Consider the following 24,697-nt stretch of genomic DNA (forward strand, 5'->3'; position numbering starts at 1 on the left):
TTGTTTTATGTTTTGTTTGTTTCTTAAGAGACTGTAGTTTCAAGACTGGCCTACTTTTTAATGGTTTCATGATCAATTTTCTCACCTGTTTATGAGCCTAATGTTTGCAGGTTGAACAGTTTGCAGACAAAGTTAGGGAAGGACTGCTGAGATGGTTTGGACATGTACAGAGTTGGGAGAGTGGATATGTCGGTCAAAGGATGGATTTATGGATGTAGTGAAGGAGCACATGCAGAGGGTTTGTGTGAGGCAGGGGTGAGGTGGAAGCAGATGATCTGCTGTGGTGACCCCAACAGGGAGCAAATGAAAGAAGAAGACTTTAATGATACGGATTTAAGTGGTGTTGTAAAAGTTCTTGTACTCTTGTGAACAAAATCTGTTGAACTACTAAAGTATTTCATACACCTGGCTGACCTCTAAGCTCCACAGCACTTTTATCTTCTCTTTTATTTCTCCCTATAAATGATTTAGGTTCTACTTTAGGAACTTTTTGTACTTATTTTTTCCCTCCTATTTTCAGTATTACCCCAATATATCAGTATTATGTCTCGCTCATAAATATGTTCAGGTTCTGGTGAATTGAGACAACTTTTGCGCTGTTTCTGCACAGAAATTCAAAGTCAGGCTGTTTGTTTACATGATGTTGCCTATCCTTTGCTGCTATCAGAATGAATGGGGATTACCTCCAACAGATCACATTGTGTCACAGCATCCTCTTCATAAGCAGCTCAATGCAAAAGCGTGTCAGTTACATAGGTTACTGTGATAATGGTTTGGATCCTTTATTATATTATTATTACTTTTTTTTATTAAACAAGGCAGTGTTAGTAAGCAGGCAAGAAATATTGAATTATATATTGCTTTTTACACCCAGGAATTGCAAAGTACATTAAACAATCTAAAGCAGCATTTTGAAAAGAAAACAGGACATAAAAGTTCACAAAATTTGATGTACAAGTCTTTTGGAGTAAAGTTACAATAGAACACAGAAAATAAAATTGGTGGTTAATATTTGTGCAAGAATTGAAAACCTGAAAACTAATTTCATAAAAGCAGGACTGCTGCAAACACTTGATTAAATTGTCAGAGTAAACAGGGATGTCTTTCGCTGCCTTTTCAGAGATCAACCTCGGAGGTTTTAGAAACGTAAGCGGAAAACTAAACTAAAAACTAAAACTGAGTGAGGAAAATATTTTAGCAAACTGGAATATTAGTAAAAAAAAAATAAACAGTGTGTGTACTTACAAAATTAAAATAACATAAAAATACACAAGAAATTTATTTGGTTTCTTTATTTTTTTTGTCAATATATGTCAACAGAAATCAGCCTGTTAATGCTTTTAGTAGTGTATAAGTAGCTTTAAATGTTATATAACTTCAGGTATTTCACAGGAAAGGAAACAAATTAATCTGGGAGTAATTTAAGTACTCTTTAATTTTAAGGTAATTTTGCAGTAAAACAAACAATTTCTTCATCTTACATTGTAAATACACTGCATTTTTCAGGACAGTTGAATAATAGAACATCCATCATGCATAATGAATACTAAATAAAGATGTAAAAAAAAAAAAATGGGGGAAATAGTGTTTGTTCTTCTGCAAAAATAACATGAAATTGCATGTGCATTACTTAAAACAACTTGCACAGTACTTACATTTACATAACAGTCTAGTAAGTTCCTTTTTCCTGTAAAAACTTTATTCTAGTTTGCCTACTTTTCAGGAGATATAATCACATGTAACTTCAAATAAAATGCATTGAAATTCGTCTGATTACAGTGGGATTATGCCCTTAGTTGCTGGCTGTATTATAAAGTGAGACCAATTTTTACAATGGAAGAGTCACCTTCTCCCTGACATTACATCATAGTTTTCCCAAATGTACCTTTGCATTACTTACTGTACTTTATTTATTTTCTTTTTATTGTTTAATTGTATTTATATCTTTACTAAGTCCTGTTCCTGTTTTTTATTACATTTTTTCTCTTTCACTCTTAAAAAAGAGAGAAAAGGTGTTTGAATAAATACTTATAATTAAAATAAAATTAAAATAAAAACTAGTGGAAAAATGTGAGGCCACGATGACTCCAGTCCACATTGTAAAGTCAGGTGGAGAGCTAACTGTCTGTGTTTGGCACGGTTTGCCAGATTGGCACCCTGTGGTTCTGGATTAGAAGCTCTGTCTTGGTCTAAGCTGAACATATTGTGACTGGTAATTAATTGTATATCAACTCTATTGCCTTTCAGTAGCTTCACTTCACCAGATGAAGCTTATTTTTTATGTGCATATAATCAGACTTTAATACAGTTTTCTTTGATTTGCAGTCTAAATAAATGTTAATAGATTTATTAGTGCTCCAATGGGTATTTAATAGATTTAGCCCCTCCCCCGTGACATGGTTTATCTTCATCACTCATATCCTCTGGGTCATTGTGTTTCTTCTCTGGCCACACAGGCTATTTATATTACTAACATGTTTGTTTTTCCTCAGAATGAATTAGCAGAGAAGCAGTCATCTTAGTTTTATTTCTCCATTCGCCCACCTCATTCATCCTGCCTTTATTAATTCAAACCAATCTATTTGTTTTCTAACAGCTCCAAACCTCACCTTATTTAATTAGCTTGTGTCACTCATACTCTAGTAGTTTTTCTGTGTGTGCTATAGTCAGTACAAAATACAAACCTTTAAAGACTAACAATTCCTCTTCTATAGTTCCTTAGACAAAAAGGCCACTATAAACACGTATCCCACTATATGTAACAGCCACATCACCTTTAATATAAATGAGTACAAAAACCAGGAAGACAGCCTCATGTGGAAGGAAAATCATAGCTGCAACAACTATGCCTCGTACTTAAGCGATGGGATTAGCCCCAGGAATCCCAGTAAGCCTTTAACAGCCCCTATCAGACCCTTTAAACTCTGCACCTGCCCCCTGTTTCCTTCACTGGTTGAACCACAGGACTGTGTGTCTCGGCTCTGAAAGGACTGATGGTGGTCAGAAATGAAAATCAGACTTTTTGTTCACCTCCTCAGATCTCAGACCTCTTACGGCTCCTAAAACCCATCACGAACTATAGCACGTCTCTGATCTAGTTTATTTAAGTGTGCAATATGAAATGTGTCTGGTGTACACAGTCTCTGCAACTTTTATAGTGATTTTTATGGCACACAGCTCTACCACAAATGCAGTCCATTGCCCTTTGAGATCAGTGGAGCTTTTTGAAGCTATAGACTGACATGTTTTCATTAGGAATGGGTGGAGGGTCAAACAGAGCTAAAACAGAGTCTACAATTCAACATGAATCTAAAAGAATGATAATAATGATAATACTGCTCTGTATTGGTGGAAGTTAGCCAAAAATGTTCACCATAACAGCTTTGTAGGTGATAGGAAGCCTAATGTTTGTGTCAGGACAGCTTAGATTTGCTCCTAAATGCTCCAATAATAAATGAACGCAGTCATAACTTCAATCCTACGCACCTGTAAAAATACTGTAGATGGTTTGTAATAAATTGGGGTTGATGATGGCAGCACAGGCTGACAACAATATAAACTTAGATATCTTTTGTGTACATTGCTAATGCTGACATACTCTCGTGTTGGCAACTGTTAGTCTTCAAAAATCATCCATGTTTCAGTTCGTTTCAGACTGGGGGAAGCAGCAAATCAAAAGAAAGCTGGGTTAAAATGAGAGGAAGTGCCTATTTTGAGTAGAGTTAATAGTATAGAGGTGGAAAAAAGCATAATATATCATAATGAATTAAAAGTAGACGTTGTTTTTTCTTGGTCTCAACCCCACGTGGCAAAGAACATGAAAAACTTGTGTATCCAGTTTTTTTTCCCCCTCATCTGTTCTCTCATCTCGTCAACCATTATCCAAAGAAACCTGTTGAACAGTCTTTGTTTTGGTGACTTTCCCTCAAACTGTGTGTATAAAAATGTGTAATTCATACATACGAAGTAGATGCAGTCTGTTGTCTCAAAGTTAATGTGATGTCTGTGACTGGTTTCACTTTAGAGCCCTCATATGGTGACTTCTGATGACCTGGAATCAACACGAGGCTGAACCATGGTCATTCTGCAACAGGTGGGTCCTGTACCAAATGGTTCTGAATGTCTACAGAATCCTCGTCTGTAGACATTCACTTCCAACCTCTTTGTCCTGTCCGTGTATTAAAAGTAAGTTCTTAAGTTCGTTTCTGTACAAACGTTCTGTGGGAATTATGGATGGACATTAATGCAAAAAGTCAGGTAATATTTTTTCCTTTGCTGATATTTATTATTTTTAAACTTAGGTGGAGTTTCTGTTGGTGTCCATGTTGTAATGGGACCTGGTTAGACATTGACATCAGCTGTTTATTTGTTGTAGCAGAGAGGCACAGATTTTACTTTGAAGGAAACGAGTCTCAGTTTCTGGTTTGTATCACACTTTTTGCAGTTTCCCTACCTCTCTGCGAGTATTTGGAGAGTATTTGCACCCAAGTTGATAACAAAAAATATATTGGAGAACAAAGCAATTACAAGGAACTTTTCAATGCATTACTCGCCAAAAGATTTTTAGGTAGCTACCAGTGGACCAGTGTTTTTGCCAGTGGAGAAAAAAAAATTGCATGGATCCATAAGTCAAAAGTTTGGGTTACTATCTCAAAATTTTGAGAAAATAATTTGAAATTTCAAGTTATTTCATATCAGATGCTTTAATGGTCTGAGGTCTAAGTCTTCATAGATGCTGACTCTACCATAATATTATTTTTTAGAGAAAGGCTAAACAGACTAGTGTTTTTTATTTTTTTTGTTTGTCATTGATTTTATTTTTTGTCTAATCACAGAGACTCAGGAGAAGTTATTTTTGCTGAGGGTTAGAGTTGAGGTTAGGGTAATCACGCTTCAGTGCATTTGTATTATGATGGTTTCTTTTGATTTTCCACTGAGGTACAGAGCTTTCCCTAATGACTTAAGCCTCTGCCATAACCACAAACTTGATACACAGTATTCTGTGTTTGATTATTAAAGAAGGGAAAATTAAACTCAATTTTGTAAGGGCTCAGAAGTCAGTAGGTGAATATCTGAGCACAGCAGCACTTTTTTACTGTCTGTCTGAAGGATCATTTGGGATTTATTGAAGGAGGGCGGAAGGTTACTGAACTCGTTCATTTTCTTCTTCCATATTATTATTATGAGAGGCCATAATCGTTACATCAACCTTGCCAGTGCCTCTGTTCATAAAAGATCGGCTTAAAATCCAGATTGTGGCTCTACTACTTTAACACAAAAAGCATAGTTTAGGTCTTTTTAGCATCAACTCATGCAAGTAGGTCAGTTTAACCTGACATTTTAATGTCTTATGGGAATGTTTGTTTGTTATGGTGGGCCAGCCAGCAGGTTTAATGATTTTAAATTAAATTAAAATGTAAAAAGAAACAACCGAAAATCAAATTGTGAGGAAGAATGATTTATTCAGCGTGAGCTCCACAGTCCTGACACACTAAATATAGAAAAAGCTGGGCAGTTACCTCATATCAGGCCATCGATAGTTTCTCTTTCAATAACTAGATGCCAGTGCCTTTCTCCCCCGAGAGTCCTGCAGGGCACGACTCAGACACTCCTGCACCGTTTCAATCTCAGCTCAGAGCCACGGCTATGAATCTCATTCGAGTGGGAGACATCTGGATGTTGTTAAATGGAAGCAAAAATAGCATCTTTAAGGTCACAGTCTAGACTGTGGGGATGAACGCTGAGCATCGTGCTGCAGTGTTATGATGAGGGTTATATCAGCTCCCCTTCTGATTTACATCTAAATGACACCTCGTGTTTTTCATTCATTGGCAAAACACAAAATGACCTCTGTGCTGACACGTCTAAGATGATAAATGCACTTTTTTAGGGTCGGCAGTGTTCATCTCCAGGGGGCTTGCTTTTCATAGTATGTCTAATGGCACAATCAGTGCCATGATTGGTTGACTGTTTTGTCGATTTTTAATACCTCCTGTAGCAGCCTGCTCAGGCATGGTTTTTGCGTGTTGGTTCCACCTCAGGAAAATTAAGCCTCATTTGTTGTTACATGGGGTTACCTAAGTCTCAGTGTTACATCATGGCCTTTCTGGTGGAGTTTAAATGCTTTTTTTAGGCTAAATCCTCAAAAATGTAACTAGTTGGCAGCTGAAAAACTGGGTAACTGGGTGTGTGGTGCAACTGATATTTCCTGGTTATCCAACATGTATATTCAAATAGTTGAATGCAGACAAGGAGACCATAACAAATGTCATGTACAGCTAAAGCACATGCAGCTCATCAGGTTTTGCAGCTGTTACGGGGAAAACCTGATGTTTTCTGCTCAAATTTCAAAATAACATATAGGAATAAAAAGAGTTAAAGTATAAGTATGAGATAAAAAATTATATGATTACAAACAGTTGACATCTTCGGTTACAGACTTTTTTTAACAAGTGCTCTGAACTTTCCCAGGGAGATAAAAAAAAATCATTCAGCTTCAGTTTGCTCTGATATTATGATGTTATTCTATTACTTCCTGCAGTCTTTAACTAAAGTTTTGTAATCCAGGGGGACTATGTGTGGCTGGATCTTAAAACGGGCCGGGAGTTTGATGTCCCCGTGGGAGCCGTGGTCAAACTGTGCGACTCTGGGCAGATCCAGGTTCTGGATGATGAAGGCCGGGTAAGTCTGCAGAAAAGCAGGAAGGACCTGAAAGCAGTACTCCAAGGTAGACTACATAAACAAGAAAAACTAGAATTTAGGTTTTTCAAATATGAAAACAAAGGAGACTGCATAGATACTGTGATAAGGACTGAAAGTGGACTGACGCTATATACACACACAGAGTATAATCAGGGAGGACTTGATGACAGGATACGACAAAAACCAGAGAACACAAGTAATAAGAACTAAAGGCCAAAAACAGAGGAAAAGATTTATAAACTAAGAGCTCTAAACGCCCAAGCTTAGATTCTAAATAAATCAAGAATAGTTAACAATAGACCTGAATTCAGAGTCCAAAACTCAGACTGTGTTTTGCTGTTGCACACTTGTATTGTATTAGACCATTAAACCTAATCTGCGTCCAATAATTTGTAATGCTTTTCATGGTCATGGGTTTTAAATGGTTTTAACTTTTCTGAGTATTTGCTTCATTCTTAGTTCACTTATTACTTTCGTTTTTCTTCATGTATTCCCTTAGTATTTTGAGCCCTTGTTTCTTAGTTCAAGCTTCTGTTTGTATTAGAGTTTGATCCATCAGTGTCTCGCTTCATGTTCAGTGTTTCTATTTAGTTTGTGTTTTACTTAGTCTCCCATGCATTATCTCTAGTTTTAGTTTCTGTCATTTAACTTAATTGTGTTCAGTTGTGTTTAGTTCCCTTCCTGTTTCCACTTACCTCCTTGTGTCATGTGTATTTTTAGCCTCAGTTTGCCTGTGTTCTTTGTTACGTTGTACTGTGTTCTGATCTCTTGTTTCTAGTGTGTTCCCGATATGGTTTCCTTTGGCTTTTGAACTTTGTTTTGTCTTTTTTTAAGTTTTTGTTTTGTTTTTTTTGTTTTTTCATTCCCCGTCTAAACACCACTGTACCCTGAATCTGTTTATGTGACAGGTAGCATACAGATTTTTTTGTCCTTTTAAAATGACACAAAACTGCCAATTAATTGTTTCCGTCAAAGAAGGATGAGTCAGCGTGACTTCATGTGGATTTTGAGGCCTTTGTTCCTCTAATCTGCTTCCTCGTTCCTCACCAATGCAGGAGCACTGGATTTCGCCTCAAAATGCCACCAACATCAAACCCATGCACCCAACCTCCATACATGGGGTGGAGGACATGATCCGTCTGGGTGACCTCAATGAAGCTGGCATCCTCCGTAACCTGCTAATCCGCTATAATGAATGCGTCATCTACGTAAGTTTCCCTTTGTGGCACCAACGCAGCTGCATTTACGATCGCCTGAGGTGCAATTAGTTTCTGTAACTTCCAGGCCTTTTACTCGCGTGTTCAGCAAAGCAGTAACCTCTGGCTTTGGCCCAGTTAAGGTCTTATTCAGGTTAATCTGTTTACTTGTATCTTAAGCGCCCAGCAACAGCAGCATTTACTTGTTGCTATAAATAAAACAGAACGTCCCTTCCTTGCTGTTTGACCGGAGGTTCACTGATAGAAACAGGCATTTGTACTTGAAGTATAAAGAACAGCTTTGTGACTTGACTAATGCTTTTCGGCCTCTAGCCTTCATTAGGGTCATTAAGAACTATATTGCAGGCGTTAATGTACACAGCATAAATGTTTGAGTAGAAAAAAAATCTTAATAGGAATTCCCCCAATTGTGTGATTACACAGGAAAAAAATGTAATTGAAAAAATGTAAAACACCCAATCTTAGAAATGCTAGTAAGTCAAAGTTAAGACCACTAAATAGGAATAATAGACATTATTTTTATAATCATCTCATATATTTTGGAGAGCATAAAATTTTGTTTTATACCATGTTAGTAGTGTTTGATTCACATATTTTGTCCCTGAGTTTTTGATCTATCTCATGTTTAAAACATCGACTTTCGTCTGTCTTTGGGTGTCTGCAGACGTATACAGGCTCAATACTGGTAGCAGTCAACCCTTACCAGCTGCTGCCCATCTATACTCCAGACCAGATCCGCCTCTACACCAATAAGAAGATCGGCGAGATGCCGCCGCACATATTCGCCATCGCAGACAACTGTTACTTCAACATGCAGCGGAACAACAAGGACCAGTGCTGCATCATCAGGTTTGCGCTTGATCATTTCATAAGAACTCAAAGTGATGGACGTGCGCCATTTCTAAACAGGAAAAGCCTCTGTTGGTTAAAAAGGGAGAACGAGGCTGGTCATAGTTAGTATCCTTTGTGTGCTGCTGCTGTTTGAATAGTTTATTTGTAATGAAATCATCATGTTTACTGCATGACTGTGTCACTGTTTTCTTTATGAGGCAGCGGTGAGTCTGGAGCTGGGAAGACTGAGAGCACAAAGCTGATTCTGCAGTTCCTCGCTGCCATCAGCGGGCAGCACTCCTGGATAGAGCAGCAAGTCCTAGAAGCCACGCCTATCCTCGAAGGTAAGCATTAAACTCCAAAAAAGATCACCTTCAGTCCACGAATGGACAGTGAACATGGAAGAAAGTGTCATGGGTCACCTTCATCGTCTGGTTTGTCAATTTCTTCAGCTTTCGGCAATGCCAAGACAATTCGAAATGACAACTCCAGTCGCTTTGGGAAGTACATAGATATCCACTTCAACAAGCGAGGGGCCATTGAAGGAGCCAAAATAGAGCAGTACCTGCTGGAGAAGTCCCGTGTGTGTCGACAGGTGAGAAACCAGATCCAGATTAAATATGTTAACTCTTTCACAACTCCAACCACAATTAGTCAACATTTGTAGACAGATGGATGGTAAGCAATGATCTAGACCTGAGAATGCAGTTTGGGATGGGCCTGAGTGAAGATTGATGGCTGCTCCTGGGTAGAGGTTATCTGACAGCGAGTCTAGGAGTTGTGATCCTGCTTCTGAACCTTAGATAAATACAGTTTAATATTTTTTACAAAATCAAAAGTCTGACATCAATGACAGACATACAGTCTCAAGTTTACATGATGACTGTTTTTACTACTAAAATAAATGACACATTAACCAAATAATAAACAAATAAAGAAGATATTGTGAGCATATTTGCAATAAATATTGAAGAATTAAATTATTAATTTAACTAAAACTGCAAGACGTTGGATGGTGATTTTGTTTGTTTGGGTTTGTGATTATTTTCAATTTATTTAAATTCAGTTTTATTAATATAGCTCCAAAGCACAGCAACTGTTGCCTAAGTTGTTGTAAGGTAGTAAGATAAAGACCCTACAATAGTAGAAAGAAAACACAAACAATCAGACAATCAGAAAAACTCCCTTTTAACACGAGGGAGTCTCACCTGTCTTAATGTTTTACTAGTTTGTCATTTATTATTTGTTTATACAGCAGCTGCCTCCACTTTGGTGCTCACAGGAGTTGTTATATTTAATAAACAATCAAACTCTTCACAGCTGAATCAAAGTGTGTAATTAGTCATTTACACATGACTAGGGGCGATCGTGGCTCAAGAGTTGGGAGTTCGCCTTGTAATCGGAAGGTTGCCGGTTCGAGCCCCGGCTCGGACAGTCTCGGTCGTTGTGTCCTTGGGCAAGACACTTCACCTACCTACTGGTGTTGGCCAGAAGGGCCGATGGCGCGATATGGCAGCCTCGCTTCTGTCAGCCCCAGGGCAGCTGTGGCTACAACTGTAGCTGCCTCCACCAGTGTGTGAATGGGTGGATGACTGGGTGTGTAAAGCGCCTTGGGGTCCCTAGGCGGGACTAGTAAAAGCGCTATACAAATACAGACCATTACCATTACCATTTATTTATCATTAATTAAACAGGGGCAGATGAACTATTCAGTCTCCCTGCATATGTGGACATATTACATACAAAAAATAAATAAATACTGGTCCAAGATTAATAATATATACTCTTTATGATACGTAAACAGTATCACGTAGATGCTGCTTACATGTGCATAGCATATTGTGTGTCGGACATACAGGGTTTGCTTCTTTCTTGCTCCTGCAGGCTCCAGATGAGAGAAACTACCATATTTTCTACTGCATGTTGAAGGGCATGGCTCCTGAAATGAAGTCAAAGCTGGGCCTGGGCCTTGCCACAGACTACTCCTACCTCACCATGGTGAGTCTCGCCAGTTAATTACTCATTTTTAGTGATAAAAATGAGTAATTAAGAAATCGATGTACCCATCATACAGCTGAGTTTAGCACTTTGGACATCACTGTGTTGTTTGTTTATAACAGGGTGGACTACTGCAGTGCTCTGCTATCTGCTCTATTAAAAATGTTTTTAATTAATCTCAATATATTTCAAACCTCTACAGTCTGAGTGTTTACTAGGCCCAGAAGGAGAGAACACACTGGTGCCTTTCAGCTTACATGTTGCTTTTAAAATCACTCTCTTGTCTTTAAAGCTCTTTATGTTCTTGCTCCAGTATGTAGTGCACCCTCTCCGGTCCTCCACAACCAAAGGATTAACAAAGTGTTATTTTAGTAAAAGAAAAAATTACCAATCATAATAAAGTATGTCTCAATTAATGCATGAGGTTACAATAAAAACAGTGAGTGGAAAAAGACTGTGCCCTTGTGTCCTGATGGTAAAATGAAGCTAAAGTACAGAAACATAAATGGTGCAGTAAATGTTGTGCACAAAGCTTCAGGGATCATAAGTAATATAATAATAATGTAAAGTTAATTTACCTTTTCCGATAAAGAGCAGCACGTAGCTGCTTCCCAGAGTATTTCACTCGGAGCTGTCAGGTGAAACCCATTAAGCCACATTGCAGTTACCTGGAGCCGCTGGCCTGGTTCTGCTCATAAACAGCAGACCTGAACTTGGATTTCTTTTATATCACAGGGTAGCTGCACAAAGTGTGACGGTCGTAATGACCTGAGTGATTATTCCAGCATCCTGTCAGCCATGAAGGTTCTCATGTTTACCGAGACGGAAACCTGGGAGATTTCCAAGCTTCTGGCTGCCATCCTGCATATGGGAAACCTGCGATTCGAGGGTGCGTGAATACACAAATCTGAAGCATCAATCAGAAAATTTACAAACTTTACAAACCTGTGAAGAAAACGATGTTCTGTCTTGCTTCCTTCAGCTCGTACCTATGATAATTTGGACGCCTGTGTGGTTGTGAGATCTCCTGACCTGGTGACCGCTGCGTCGCTTATGGAGGTCTGTAACTGTTCTCACACACATGATTGACACACAACCATTTTACTGTTCTTCCTTAGAAAAGAGTGACTTTAAATCTCTTTCAAATTGATATCTGGCAGTTTTTTGGTGATGCTTTTGTTGGTCGTTGTGAACCGTAGGTGGAGCCTAAAGATGTGATGGTGTGTTTGACGACACGAACCCTCATCACACGTGGTGAAAGTGTTGTCACCCCTCTAAGTGTGGAGCAAGGCCTGGATGTCAGGGACGCCTTTGTTAAGGTACCGATTTTGTCCTGTTTTAGAGGTAATACACGTAATCACCGAGTCTTTCACAGATCATGTTGTGATTGTCCTCCAGACAATCCAACTTCTTCTTTCTATGAGGCTGTCTTTCTGCAGACACGCTCTACAGCTATAGCTGGTAACAGAGTCCTTGACTTACTCTCCAGGAGATCTGCTGTGAGCTAAAGAGCCAATTTAGCCATTACCTGCAAGTTGGAGAGCTCGTTCATGTACAACTATGCAAGACTCACTTATTCTGCAGAGCAGGCGAGAATTTAAGACCCTAGATATTATTACAAGGCATGGACATTTGTTGTCACTGTCATGATGGTTTTATGGAGCTTGGTTAGGAGAGCCTGCACAGGTGCGATGCACACACAGGAAGGTGCTGGCTTACCTTAAAATGTGTCCCTCCACTTACCCCCCTATGCTGGTGGATGAGACACTGCTGGTTATTTCTACACCTTTGGTGGTAATTGTGTAACATTTTCCCATTCCTAATAACTATGAAGTATTTATGTTGGAGTGAAGTCTGGGAAAGGGTCTGTGGGAAAATATTTTTGGGAGTCCCCGAACCTTAATGACGCTAATGACGTTGCCGTACAACGAAGACAATGATGGTGATGAAGAAGCACACTTAGGAGGCGGTGAGCGAGTCTGCTTCAGCAAAGTTCATGAATTCTGTCATCCAGGGGATCTACGGGAGGTTGTTTATCTGGATAGTGGATAAGATTAATGCTGCCATATACCGACCTCCTTCCTGCGAGAGTACCATCATCCGAAGATCCATCGGTTTGCTGGACATCTTTGGCTTTGAGAACTTTATCGTCAACAGGTGAGAAGTTGTGTAAAAGAGTGTTTTTGTAGATCATTTATTCTACTTTATTAGTTTAACGCTGTCTTCTTCTTTTTTTTTACACTGTAGTTTTGAGCAGCTGTGCATCAACTTCGCCAACGAGAACCTGCAGCAATTCTTTGTCCGCCACGTCTTTAAACTGGAGCAGGAAGAATACAACCTGGAGGACATCAGCTGGCAGCACATTGAGTTCACAGACAACCAGGATGCATTAGACATGATCGCCAACAAACCCATGAACATCATCTCCCTCATAGATGAAGAGAGCAAGTTTCCCAAGGTGCAACAGATATTTAGTAGATACCTGTAAAGATAAGTCTTACTTTATTTGGCTTTGATTGATGTGCGTTTTTTTTCTTTTTTCTTCAGGGAACTGATGCTACAATGCTGTATAAGCTCAACTCTCAGCACAAGCTCAACTCCAACTACATTCCTCCTAAAAACTGCTACGAAACCCAGTTTGGTATCCAGCACTTTGCAGGAGTGGTACATTACGAGACCAGAGGTACGTCCCTGTTCATCAGATTTTTTCTGTTTGTGTTGGTTTGTCTGATTTAAACTTATATTGAAGCAATGATTTTTATTCTCTCACTGATACGTTTAAAAATGCCAGCAGGAATCAGCTGTACTGAACAGGCCAGTCACAAAAGTTGCATAGACCTAGACTTGTAGTTACATTTCTAGGGAGGTGCACATCAGGTTATCAACGTTGATTTCCCGCTGAAGCATAAATTTCCAGTAACTCCAGACCCTAATATGGGTCTGAAGGTTGTTTTCCCGAGTCTTTCAATCAAGTGGGTGAAATAAACATTCTATCAAAAGGTCATTCAGAAAAGTTAGCAGCAGGCACACTGAGAGGATATTGATTCTGAAATCAACCTGTCCTGACAGGATTTTGCTTGTTTCCTCAAAACGAATGTGTTCTTCCCAAGTTATTACTTTTAAAAGGTCAGTAGGGAAAGTTACCAGCAGGCACATTAAGATGATATTGATTAAAAAATAACTTGAAGAAGTTTTTTCTGAGGAAGCACAGACAGTTCGGATGAGGGTCTCATGGAGGGTATTTGGCTACAGCAGTCTTAATAGATGCTTCATCACATCTGACCAGAGCTCTCACCTCTCAGGCTCTTACAGCTGCTAGAGAAACTAATCATTATCACATACTCTGAGCTGGTCCAAAACTGAACACTTTGTGTCACAAGATTCACTCAGAATTACGTTAAAGAGGATATTAAGGATAAATATCGGTTTCAATCAGAAATTCTTCATCTGCAAAAATCAAAGCAAGAATTTAGAGTTTAGATGCCAGAAGAATAGTTACAAAGAAATCATTTAAGCCAGATGTTCCGGTCTTAAGGGATATCGACACAGGAAGCGATTCACTCATCGTGCATCGTTTTGATGCTGGGAGTCGGCTCTGGTTGCCTGGTAACCATCTAACATGTCTACCAACTTGTCATAAGTTAATGTCATATCCTTCACACTCATTGGTAGTTGAGAAAAGTTTAAAAGGGCATCCACACAGGAAGTGACTAGCAGCAATGTAGCGTCCAGAGTAGGGATGGGTATCGTTTAGGTTTTATCCGATACTGGTGCCAAACCGGTACTTTTGAAACGGTGCCGGTGCTTAAACGGTGCTCGAACCGGTGCTTAAAGAATGGAAAACACAAACTTGTCCAAAAACCTCTTATGTTTCGCTGTTTTTTTGTAAAAAGATAACAATGTTAGCCTTTTCTGCAGCTATAAGTCATATATGGCTGGAAGCAGTGCTTAAACAATGGAAAAAACACAAACTTTTTCCAAAAACCTCTCATTTTTAGCTGTTTTCCACTTTTTCTTTGGTCATTTTAGCCTTTTTGGCCAGGGTGAAGGGAGTATCTGCCATCAAACAAGAAGACAGCCTCATGTAACTACGACGGTGTTTGCTAGTTCACCTTACGTGCATTAATTTAATAACATGATTAGCCTACTCAACGTAAATTACACACGAACAACATTAAGCTACTCACGCAGAGAAGAACGGCTGCTGCTGCCATCATCATCCGTCATCATTTCTGCTACACTGGCAGGGCTCGGGGCCAGGACTCTCCTCTTCAGGTTCTTGGGGGATGTTGCTAACTCCAGTTCCAATAACAGGCACCACACCGGCATTAGATGTCCTCGGTGTGAGCTCTTGCAGCAAGCTATCAAATACAGTGCATTTCTCGGCTTAAAAAAAAACGCTATGCGTCGCCAGGTGTTTCATCAGATTCGAGGTGTTACCTCCTTTGCACAGTATCACCTTAAAGCACTTGTTGCAGGCTGCTGAGTTTGCATCTTTTGCTGTACAGTACAGCCAGACTTTTGACCGCTTCGCCTTGGGCATTTTTAATCTGTAGCTCTGCTCTAAAAGAACGTATGTACCTGGGCCCGCCTACTATCCTTGGAAAGGTAAAATGATTGGCTAGAATCCAAAGTGTATGACATCTCAGGAAAAAAAGCACCAAAATAAAGCACCGAAATGGTGCTGGTTACGGTCTGGTTACTACCGTTTATGTCAGAACTGGTGCCATGATACCGGTACCCATCCCTAGTCCAGAGGCCACTGAAAGTCAGTTACATTCAGCGACTTTAAGTGACTACGGGCACTATGGGGACCCGCCCATTGGCCTCTCAACTTCAAGACAAGACATTGAAGCCACAACACATGAGAGTGACGGAGAGTGTTGACTGATGTATGAGACCATGGTAAATACATAGGGTTACCTAGACAACCACAGCCTGGAATGTCCACTAGTGGCTGATCATCAGCTTCAACACACTCCTTAACTCAGGACCAGCCCACTTCCCATTCCCAGTGTTTATTTGTCCTGTGGATTAACAATTTTTTTAATTTTAACCTCCTAGGACCTAGCGTCCACATATGTGGACATCCCATTTTGGGTTATTTAGACCAAAATACTCAATTTTGCTCTACAAGGGCCTGATATCCACTTACAAGGACATTATATGCTACTGTTCTATCGAAATTTTAAATGAATATCCTCATACGTGGCTCTCATTTTTCTTAGAAACAAAAATCAGGTAAAAAAACAAATCTGTTAATTCTTTGTTTTTACATTCATTGGTTCCCAATATGCCCAAATATCAAAGAGAAATGAAAAATGCATGCCGTGGAAGAGTTCGGGTCTTAGGAGGTTAAGTTGTTCAACTTAACCTCCTAACAACTTAACCTCACTTTGTTTAATGTCTCTAAGCTACAACATGCAGACCAGCTTTGAACAGAATTCACTAACATGTCGGTTCATCCTCAGGAAAATATCCCTTGGTTTGTTTGAGTTTGTTTGGAAATTGTTGAAAATTGTGAATCAGACTCTTAGCTAACACAACCAAGTGTTGTCTCCCTTCAGCTGCTGGATATTTAATGATAACAATTGGTTTTGATGTGAATGCAAAACCTAAACTTCTCTTAAATACACGTATTGCAACTTGAGGTGACTGTTGTGATTCGGTGCTATATAAATAAAATTGAATTGAATATTGCTCATGCACGATACTGTGCTGCTGTATGAAGTTTAGCTTGTTCCTTTAAAATCATTGCATTCTCATTTAATCTGAAAAGGTCATTCAAGAAAGTTAGCAGTTGTCATGCTCACAGAAGATATTGATTAAAACGTTTCAGTTCAAGTTAGTGTTGAAAACATGACCAAAATATAGTGATATTTTTTTGTAAATAAATTTCTGTGCAAAAATCAGTGCAGTAAAAATGTTGATTCAAATAAGATATAATCAGTCCACTGTCTTGCTTTTTCTCATTACGCCCTCCTTTCAGGCTTCCTGGAGAAAAACCGAGACAGCCTCCACACTGACATCATTCAGCTCGTCCACTCGTCCAAGAATAAGTTCATCAAGCAGATCTTCCAGGCTGATGTTGCCATGGTGAGACCAACAAATGCATTAAAATCATGACACTGTATGTTGTATCTTTTTTCTGTTTTGTTATTTGGTTATTTGGGTTGGTAAATAATCGATATTCACTTTATTTATGATTTTGGCTTTGACCTGGAAGAAATTATTACTTTAATTTAATTTTGGAATTAAATGGAATTGTAGTGATTAATTTTCACTACAAAGCTTATGAAGGCTTTTACAGCAGCGCACCTTCACGCCTCTCGAAGAGTTCAGCCTCACTGATTGTTTGTTCAGCTTGAGCTACAATGACAGAAAGAGAGCCCTTGGTCAAGAGGAGTAGGTAGAAGAAGTAAAAGACGTTAAGCCTGAGCAGCTGCCTTTGTTTTACCCGGCCCCTGTCAGCAACATGAGACTGTGGCTTTCCATCACTCTCCCACTGCACAGATCTCCCACGATGTGCACATCTGCCACCCCTTGTCTTTATTTGTCTTCCTTTGGTTTGGCTGCAGCTTTGCAGGGACTGTGAGTTGCCCTTGTGAGGCAAGCTTAAAGGTCCTAGCTCCCTACCTGATGACCCGATGTCCCACACCGCATCCACCTCTCTCTTTATTAATTTGTTTTAAAGATTTATAAATTGCATGATGTTTAAGATTGTAAGTAATTAGATTAAACATGTACTTATGAAATTACAATATTGATCAAAATGATCATGAATATGTTTTTTACCATAGCCGAGCAACCCTACTTTAACACATTGCATCATTTTCAGTTTCTTTCTGAAGCGTTTTAAATCTGTAGACCGCTGTTGTTAACATCGCTGCTGTCTTCTGCCTTCCTTCGGCTTCTCTCCTAATGACAAACACCTCCTCTCACTCTGCTCTCTTTTCTCTTTCCTCTTTCTTTTCCTCCTGAAATCAGTTTCTGTGTGGCTATCAGCAGCCCAGCACACCTGCTCCCAAGGTAATCACCAGCCTTTAGCCACATGTGGTCTCTCCAACCCCGTGTGTGTTCTCTTAAGCCGAGTCCAATTATCAGCATCCCTCTGCTCCCTCTCAGCCCTTCTTTTTATTTCACAGGTGTGCCAAAAGCAGAGGGGAACATTGTGCTGATGAGGGGAAATTTGGCGTGAAGTTAATGAAAAATAAGCTTTCAAACTCTCTGACACAGTAGGCAGTTCTGCATACAGACGAAAACTCCTGCATGCTTTTAAAATGTTTAAATCTAATTGTGTTTTGGCTTTACTCACAGGATCACAGTGACAACTGGTGTCAGAGATTTTGTGTTGTCTCCTCTTTTAATTGTCCGTCGTGTGCAATAGAAATAACGTGTGAGCAATCTGTGTTTGCTTTGTGGATCTTAAGAGTTTGAAGCCACTGGTTATTTATGGTTGTAGGTGTTCAAAATTAAATTCCCATTTAGGGTGTTTTATATACCAATGTGATGTCCCATTACAGCAGCATCAATAGCATGCCTTTACCTGCAGTGCAAACATTCTGAAACTATCTGTTTTGTATGTGTTTGCGTTTGTAGGGCGTTGAGACGAGGAAGCGCTCCCCGACTCTGAGCAGTCAATTCAAACGATCTCTGGAGCTGCTGATGAGGACGCTCAGTGTGTGTCAGCCGTTCTTCGTTCGCTGTATAAAACCCAACAAACTTAAAAAACCCATGGTGAGCATGATTTATTACTATGTATGCGCTTCTGTGTTGCGATGCCCCAGAGTACGGAGATATGTTCAGAGTAGGGTGACCATATTTTGATTTCCAAAAAAAGAGGACACTTAGCTCAGTCATGAAGAACTTGCTTAAAGAAACATATTTAACATATTTAAACGATGCCTTCTCTGTGTGGTTAATTAATTGTGAAATAAAATATGTCATATAGGCTTTTACAAGTCAACAAGTGCAAAAAAAAATAACTTAAAAACCTCTGGAATTAAATAATGGTACAGAAATAATGCCTCATCTGCATAAAAAGAATTACCAGTACTGGGTCGGTATGAGGGCTGGACTGGGACAAAAAATTGACCAGGGCATTTTGACTAGAGACCGGCCCACCAGGTATTATAGGAAAAGCCATAAAGCCTTTGAATGAAAACGAACGCTGTTGTGACAGTGATGTACACTGTCTTGTTGGTATATGTATGATTTCTATACATTTTACATCAGATAAGAACTTTGGTTGTAAGATTCAGATAATTATTTTTTAAAAGCGAGACATTTTAAATGAGAATAAGAAAGAAAAGTATTTCATTGTGCCCCGCTTTCCCTGTTAATGCCCCACCTGCCCCCCTGGCAAAACTTTGCTAGACCCGCCCCTGACACAGTTACCAGCTGTCAGCTACATAGAAAAGGATCCTGGTGTTATTTGTCTCTCTGAAACAGTTCAGAACTTCCCTTCAACTCATTCATGTCACCTAAAAGGTAATCCTGTTTCTCCATCACCTGTTCAGCTCTGATGATTCAGTAAGGACATCTCCTGGTTTCATCTTCATGTTTCCCTCTCACCACATATCCAAACCGATATCATATCACTATCAGTAACATAGCACCCACCCAGCTGTATAGAAACTCCGTCATGCTAGCTAGTACGCAGATTGAGTTATTGTAACTGACTGTAAAAAGTCAGCACAACGAAAATAAACTACACCTAAACTTGGTTTATATCTGACCCAGATAGACTGCAGGTCATAACTTCTTACCTGAAGTTCAGTTTACCTGACACTCATCCACCTGCTGGCCTCTGTGGAAGCTCCGCCATAGACACCACCAAATAACTGAGTTATTTTTACACACCGGCCAGCATCTGGCCAATCCACCACCTTTCATTGTTTATACCGTTACAAAACAACAACAACAACAAAACCGCCCGGTATGCCCGATGGTCAGTCCAGCTATGGTCGGTATGAGGGAAATCTCTTTTGCAGTTCGCCTGAAAAGATGCACTTGCGCTTTGGGATCGTTTAAACATCATTAGGCGCGTTGCTGCGCGCTGTCAGTCCCATCTGTGAGCGCAGAACAAGCGCTCACAAAGCAGCAGTTCGGGGATGACGTCACACACATGGGTCCTCTGTCGGAATACAGGAAAACCCGGACATTTTTATCAATCTCGAAAACCCCCCGGACAGAATGTGAAAAGGGGGGGAAAGAGGACAGTTGGTCACCCTAGTTCAGAGTGCAGCCACGGCATAGCACCGCCCCCTTGTGAAAACAGACTGTCTCTGTTATATAGTAAAGTTTTCATACTGTTAGGCTACTAAAGTAGAAATTTTACTTATATAAAGGGTCTAAATATTTCCTATCACACAATATACATATATATAAATATTAAACTTTCTCATATTTGTAGAGTTAAATGAGAAAACTGATTATGCTAAATTAGCTTAGCATATACCCGGCATAAAAACTTATTACAGCATGAAAACGCTAGCTCTGTCTGAAGGTAAACTCATAAAAAACTCAACACTCATAATGCTGAACATACAGTCATAAAAAGTCATAAAAAGTATTATTGCAGTAACATAAGACTATCAGTAGGACTACATTTTGGCTGGGAAAACTATCTTCCTGAAACGTAGTTAGCTACGATAAGCTAACTAACGCCCCTGAAATTATAGAAATGGTCTAAAACACAAGCATCACAAACATTAGTTTGAAACTAAAATAAAACTGGGCCTGTAAGCTTCTAATTTCACGTATTCATAGCTTATAGCTCACCAGTGATTGTGTGGCCCACTTTAGCATGATGTAGATTTAGTTTTGGTTTGAACCCCAAACCTTTATAAGCCTTCATTTGCACATCAGGAGGCACTGCAGAAAAGGGTTAACTCACGTTTTAACACTGGATGCTTGTTTCTCCTTCTCAGCTGTTTGATCGAGAGCTGTGCGTTCGTCAGCTGCGCTACTCTGGCATGATGGAGACCATCCGGATTAGGCGGGCGGGTTATCCAATCAGATACACCTTTGCCGAATTTGTGGATCGTTACCGAGTCCTGATGCCTGGCGTCAAACCTGCTCACATACAGGTCAACATTAAAATCAGTCATCTGTTTCACTGCTTAGTCCTGACAGATTATTTTAGCTGAGATATTATCATTATTATTGAAGAATCTTTTACTTAAATTACAGAATGATGGATTTTTAGAGCATATATCCACATTAATACAGCATATAAAACACGGTGTAGAGGCTATTTGAGCTTCCAGTCTTGTATCAAATATAATTACGGTATATTTACAGCAGCATACCATTGTTTAAAAATGTGAATATGGTTTGGAAAGTATTTGAAGCTGTCTTTAATGAATTTTGACCTTAAATTAACTTACTTAAAAAATATATTTGGATATATTTAATAGATGTTTGTTAAATTTAAAACTGACACATTGCTACATAACCTTCTTAACTCTTTCCCCCATTGAGACAACATTTGATGACCTGCCCTATAGCGTTAATGATGAGTTTTGACATTTTTTACTATATATCAGTAAAGTTGTGGTTTGTTCTGGATTTTTCCAAGATCCCCCTGACATCAGTCATTTTGTTTTATAGGCAGGAAATCTAATATGACAGCTCAGAAAGTTCAGAGAAGAGAAACGAGGGTTACCCCAGTAGGTGTCTAAGGTCGAAAGAGTTAAACTGACTGTAATTCAACGTTTCCTTAATTCTGATGAAAATCTCAATGATAAACCTTAAAACAAAGTACAAATTCATGTCAGGAGTCATTATTTCTAGTTCTTTCTTTCCAGGAGGACTTACGAGGAACCTGTCAGCAAATAGTCCAGGCTCGGCTGGGAAAACATGATGACTGGCAGATTGGAAAGACTAAAATTTTTCTAAAGGTTGGTTTCCTCATGTGAAAGTTAGCTTACTGAGGCCTTGATCCAAAGACTTTTGAATATTCGGCAGAATATTAGACAGTTTAGGCAGCTGGTGATGTAGCAAAAGGCTTTTCTGCTGTCATTTTTATGCACAACAAAGCAAAACATTGATAGCCTTAAAAAAGTTTTAGACCTTCTTAATGAAGCTCACTGCAGTGTCCATCTGTGTAAATGCTGAACAAGGTCTTTAGTTCATTAATCACAGGATTTCTTCTGCAGCTCAATAAACTTTTTTGATTTTGCAGGTTCTTTTTAACATAGCAGCAAAAAGAGAAAACACAAGCATGCTCAATCAGTCAATGACATTCACTACTGTCATCCCCAACCAGACACTTTGAGGGGGCAAACCATCCTAGCAGGTCAATCGTATGTGGTTAGGGTATACACTAGGTGGAAATGCTGTACTTCCTGGCTGTTTCTACTGTTCTTTTCTAATAAAAGCAAAATCATCAAACTTTGATGACCAAGAACATTTTTTAGTTTAATAGCTCAAGTTTGTTCCCTCTAGACTTTCTTCCTTCCATACTCTGAATGTAGCTCTCAGCCTCAGTCATTCCTAATGAAGGTATACATTTTTTAAAATGGGCCGAATTGTCTCAGTATGGGTCCCCAAGGCAAAAAACACAAGCTCCTATAAAGCTAATTTCAAGTGTTTTATTTAAGTTATTAAACATAGTTTTGGCAAAAGGGCTCTACGTGATACTGTGCCTTTTTGTTGCATATTATAATTTAATAACTTTTCTTTATTTGCCACTTTGTCTCCTTTCAGGATCACCACGACATGCAGCTGGAGATAGAGAGGGACAACGCCATCACCGACAAGGTCATCCTTATCCAGAAGGCTGTGCGTGGGCTTAAAGAGAGGTAAGCGACTTGTAGACGATTCCCAAATATCAAAAGTGTTTGTAGCTCATTGGAATAATGCTTTCTTCTTCCTTAAAGTGTAAAATTAGGTCCAGCATATATACATATCTTTGGTTTACCACAGCGTGAAGCAAAGGAGTAATGAAAAGAGATTTCTGTCTTAACCTACAAAGATAAAGGTTTGAAATCTAGTTTGTTTCCTTCTGTCACTCCTCCAAGGACAAACTTCCTCAGACTGAGGGGCGCTGTGACTGTTATTCAGAAGGCCTGGAGGGGTTACCGGTGCAGAAAGAATTACCAAATTGTGAGTCGTCTACATCAACAGCCTGTTTTTCTGTAGTTTTTTTATGCACTGAAATATTCTGAAAGCCTCAGTATGTATTTGTTTCTCCCAGTTTTCATCTATTCTCTCCGTTTTTTGTTTTCAAATTTGCAAGGTCTTCTTAAATCAGATTAAAACAAGACAGAGTGCAGTGGTAGCTCTTTCTTTATTTTATTCCAAGTTGCATAAAATTGAGCCTGGTCATTTTTACAGTCTTGCTTCTTGCAAATGTTAAACACATGTGAAAACATTCCTTCCCCAAGATGTACTCATGTGAGAGCCTCACCACACGGTGTCCAATATAAACAATTATAACACCAACAAAAAACAAATTAAATACATAACAATAATCCCTGACCTGTCAAACACGTTCCCCTCCTTCAGATGCAGTCCGGCTTCTTGCGCCTCCAGGCCGTCTACAGGTCGAGGAAGTACTACCGAAGCTACCGGACGACTCGCCTTCGCGTGACTCTCATCCAAGCCCGTTGCCGCGGTTTCCTCATCCGGCAGGCATTTTGGCGGCGTCTTCGTGCCGTGTTGACCATCCAGGCCTACACCAGGGGCATGATAGCCAGACGCCTCTGCCAGAGGCTCAGGGCAGAGGTAAATAGTTACTACATTTACTACTGCTACCTAAATCATGTTGTAGGCGGGTCAGGAAGACGAGAACATCTGTGCTAGATGCAACTGAACACAAGTTTGTTACTTTGATGAAGAGACAGACGATATCATTTTCAAGTCTACCCAGTTAGCTTAGCTTAGCATAATAAGTGGAAAAAAAGGGTTCACCTCTAGCTTCTGTTCAAAAGTTACAGACTTAGTATAGATCTACATAGCTACCAGCTCCAAAAAGTGAAGCCAATGCAGAAGTGCCTTAAACCTCACCAGAGCAGGGGGTCCTGTGTTTGCAAAAACCTCATAGCCTCTTTTGATTTATGATCTCATTAAACACTTTTTGATGAGTTTATGGCCTCAGTCACTAGTTTTATGCCTTGTTTAATAATGTCAATTTTGTAACTTAAGATCACATTAAGAGTCCTATTTAGTAAGCAGTGGTTATCAACACTGTGGCTGATCAGCATTTTGTATACAGTCTGTACTAACAATATCCAAATGAATCTCAGTCAGAAACATATAGCTCGCTTATTAGTGCCATTTATCTTATTTAATGCTAAAATAATTTTTAAAAATAACACTTTTTGATTTTGTTACCTTCAGAAAAAACTATTTCTTTATGTTAAGCTGCTCTGGTGGCTCTGGCTTCACATTTTCATGAGAATAGCAATTATGTGAATAACTTAATTGCGACAACAGCCACTAAAGAATTAGGGAGTTGATATAAACGTCAGCGTGCCGTTACAAAAATCCTTTGATTTCATCCTTTGATAAATAAGAGGCCTCTAATCACCAATCATTTTATTTGCTACAATGAGCAAAATGATTCAATGAAGTAGTAAAATAATCCATAATTGAATCTTACCTTTTGATTTTTGTATCAGTCATGTCAGGCTTTATTTAAAAAAGCGACCACCCCACCACTGTAAGTTATTTTTTATTTCTTTTTTGGATTCAAAAGGAAATCCCTGTCATTCCAATGAAAATGTTTAATGTGTGTGTATGTGTTTTTTTTAAATATGCTTGGTTCGGATGTAATTTATTCAGTTATAATGTATAACCCCAACTTGCACACAAGTTGGGACATTTATTATTGAAAGTGTTCCTGAGATCATGCAGATATTTCCATGACAGACTCATACATATTTGTAATGCAGTGGTGCCTGTGGACCCAAAGATCATGGGCATATTATTGATTTTTAGCC

General features: G+C 39.2%; 1 protein-coding gene across 3 annotated transcripts in view; it reads left to right on the top strand.

Moving 5' to 3' along the window:
• Positions 1-24,697, top strand: part of myo7ab (myosin VIIAb) — a 52,392-nt gene that overhangs the window by 2,769 nt on the left and 24,926 nt on the right. For 2 of the 3 annotated variants that reach the window (XM_084940872.1, XM_084940873.1), the window contains 21 exons: positions 4,025-4,093; positions 6,568-6,681; positions 7,758-7,910; positions 8,584-8,768; positions 8,973-9,094; positions 9,203-9,345; positions 10,635-10,748; positions 11,484-11,637; positions 11,731-11,807; positions 11,948-12,067; positions 12,763-12,905; positions 12,996-13,206; positions 13,296-13,431; positions 16,738-16,844; positions 17,736-17,777; positions 18,348-18,485; positions 20,681-20,839; positions 21,560-21,652; positions 22,461-22,555; positions 22,775-22,859; positions 23,262-23,480. In XM_084940872.1, coding sequence (XP_084796998.1) covers positions 4,076-4,093; positions 6,568-6,681; positions 7,758-7,910; positions 8,584-8,768; positions 8,973-9,094; positions 9,203-9,345; positions 10,635-10,748; positions 11,484-11,637; positions 11,731-11,807; positions 11,948-12,067; positions 12,763-12,905; positions 12,996-13,206; positions 13,296-13,431; positions 16,738-16,844; positions 17,736-17,777; positions 18,348-18,485; positions 20,681-20,839; positions 21,560-21,652; positions 22,461-22,555; positions 22,775-22,859; positions 23,262-23,480 — 2,628 coding nt within the window. In that variant the 5' untranslated portion in view covers positions 4,025-4,075. The remainder of the gene's footprint in view (positions 1-4,024; positions 4,094-6,567; positions 6,682-7,757; positions 7,911-8,583; positions 8,769-8,972; positions 9,095-9,202; positions 9,346-10,634; positions 10,749-11,483; positions 11,638-11,730; positions 11,808-11,947; positions 12,068-12,762; positions 12,906-12,995; positions 13,207-13,295; positions 13,432-16,737; positions 16,845-17,735; positions 17,778-18,347; positions 18,486-20,680; positions 20,840-21,559; positions 21,653-22,460; positions 22,556-22,774; positions 22,860-23,261; positions 23,481-24,697) is intronic. The other variant, XM_084940875.1, reaches the window with a different exon arrangement.

The sequence above is a fragment of the Perissodus microlepis genome, chromosome 10 (assembly GCF_051167445.1).
Source record: "Perissodus microlepis isolate ML-2025 ecotype Zambia chromosome 10, ASM5116744v1, whole genome shotgun sequence".
NCBI classification, from domain to species: domain Eukaryota; kingdom Metazoa; phylum Chordata; class Actinopteri; order Cichliformes; family Cichlidae; genus Perissodus; species Perissodus microlepis.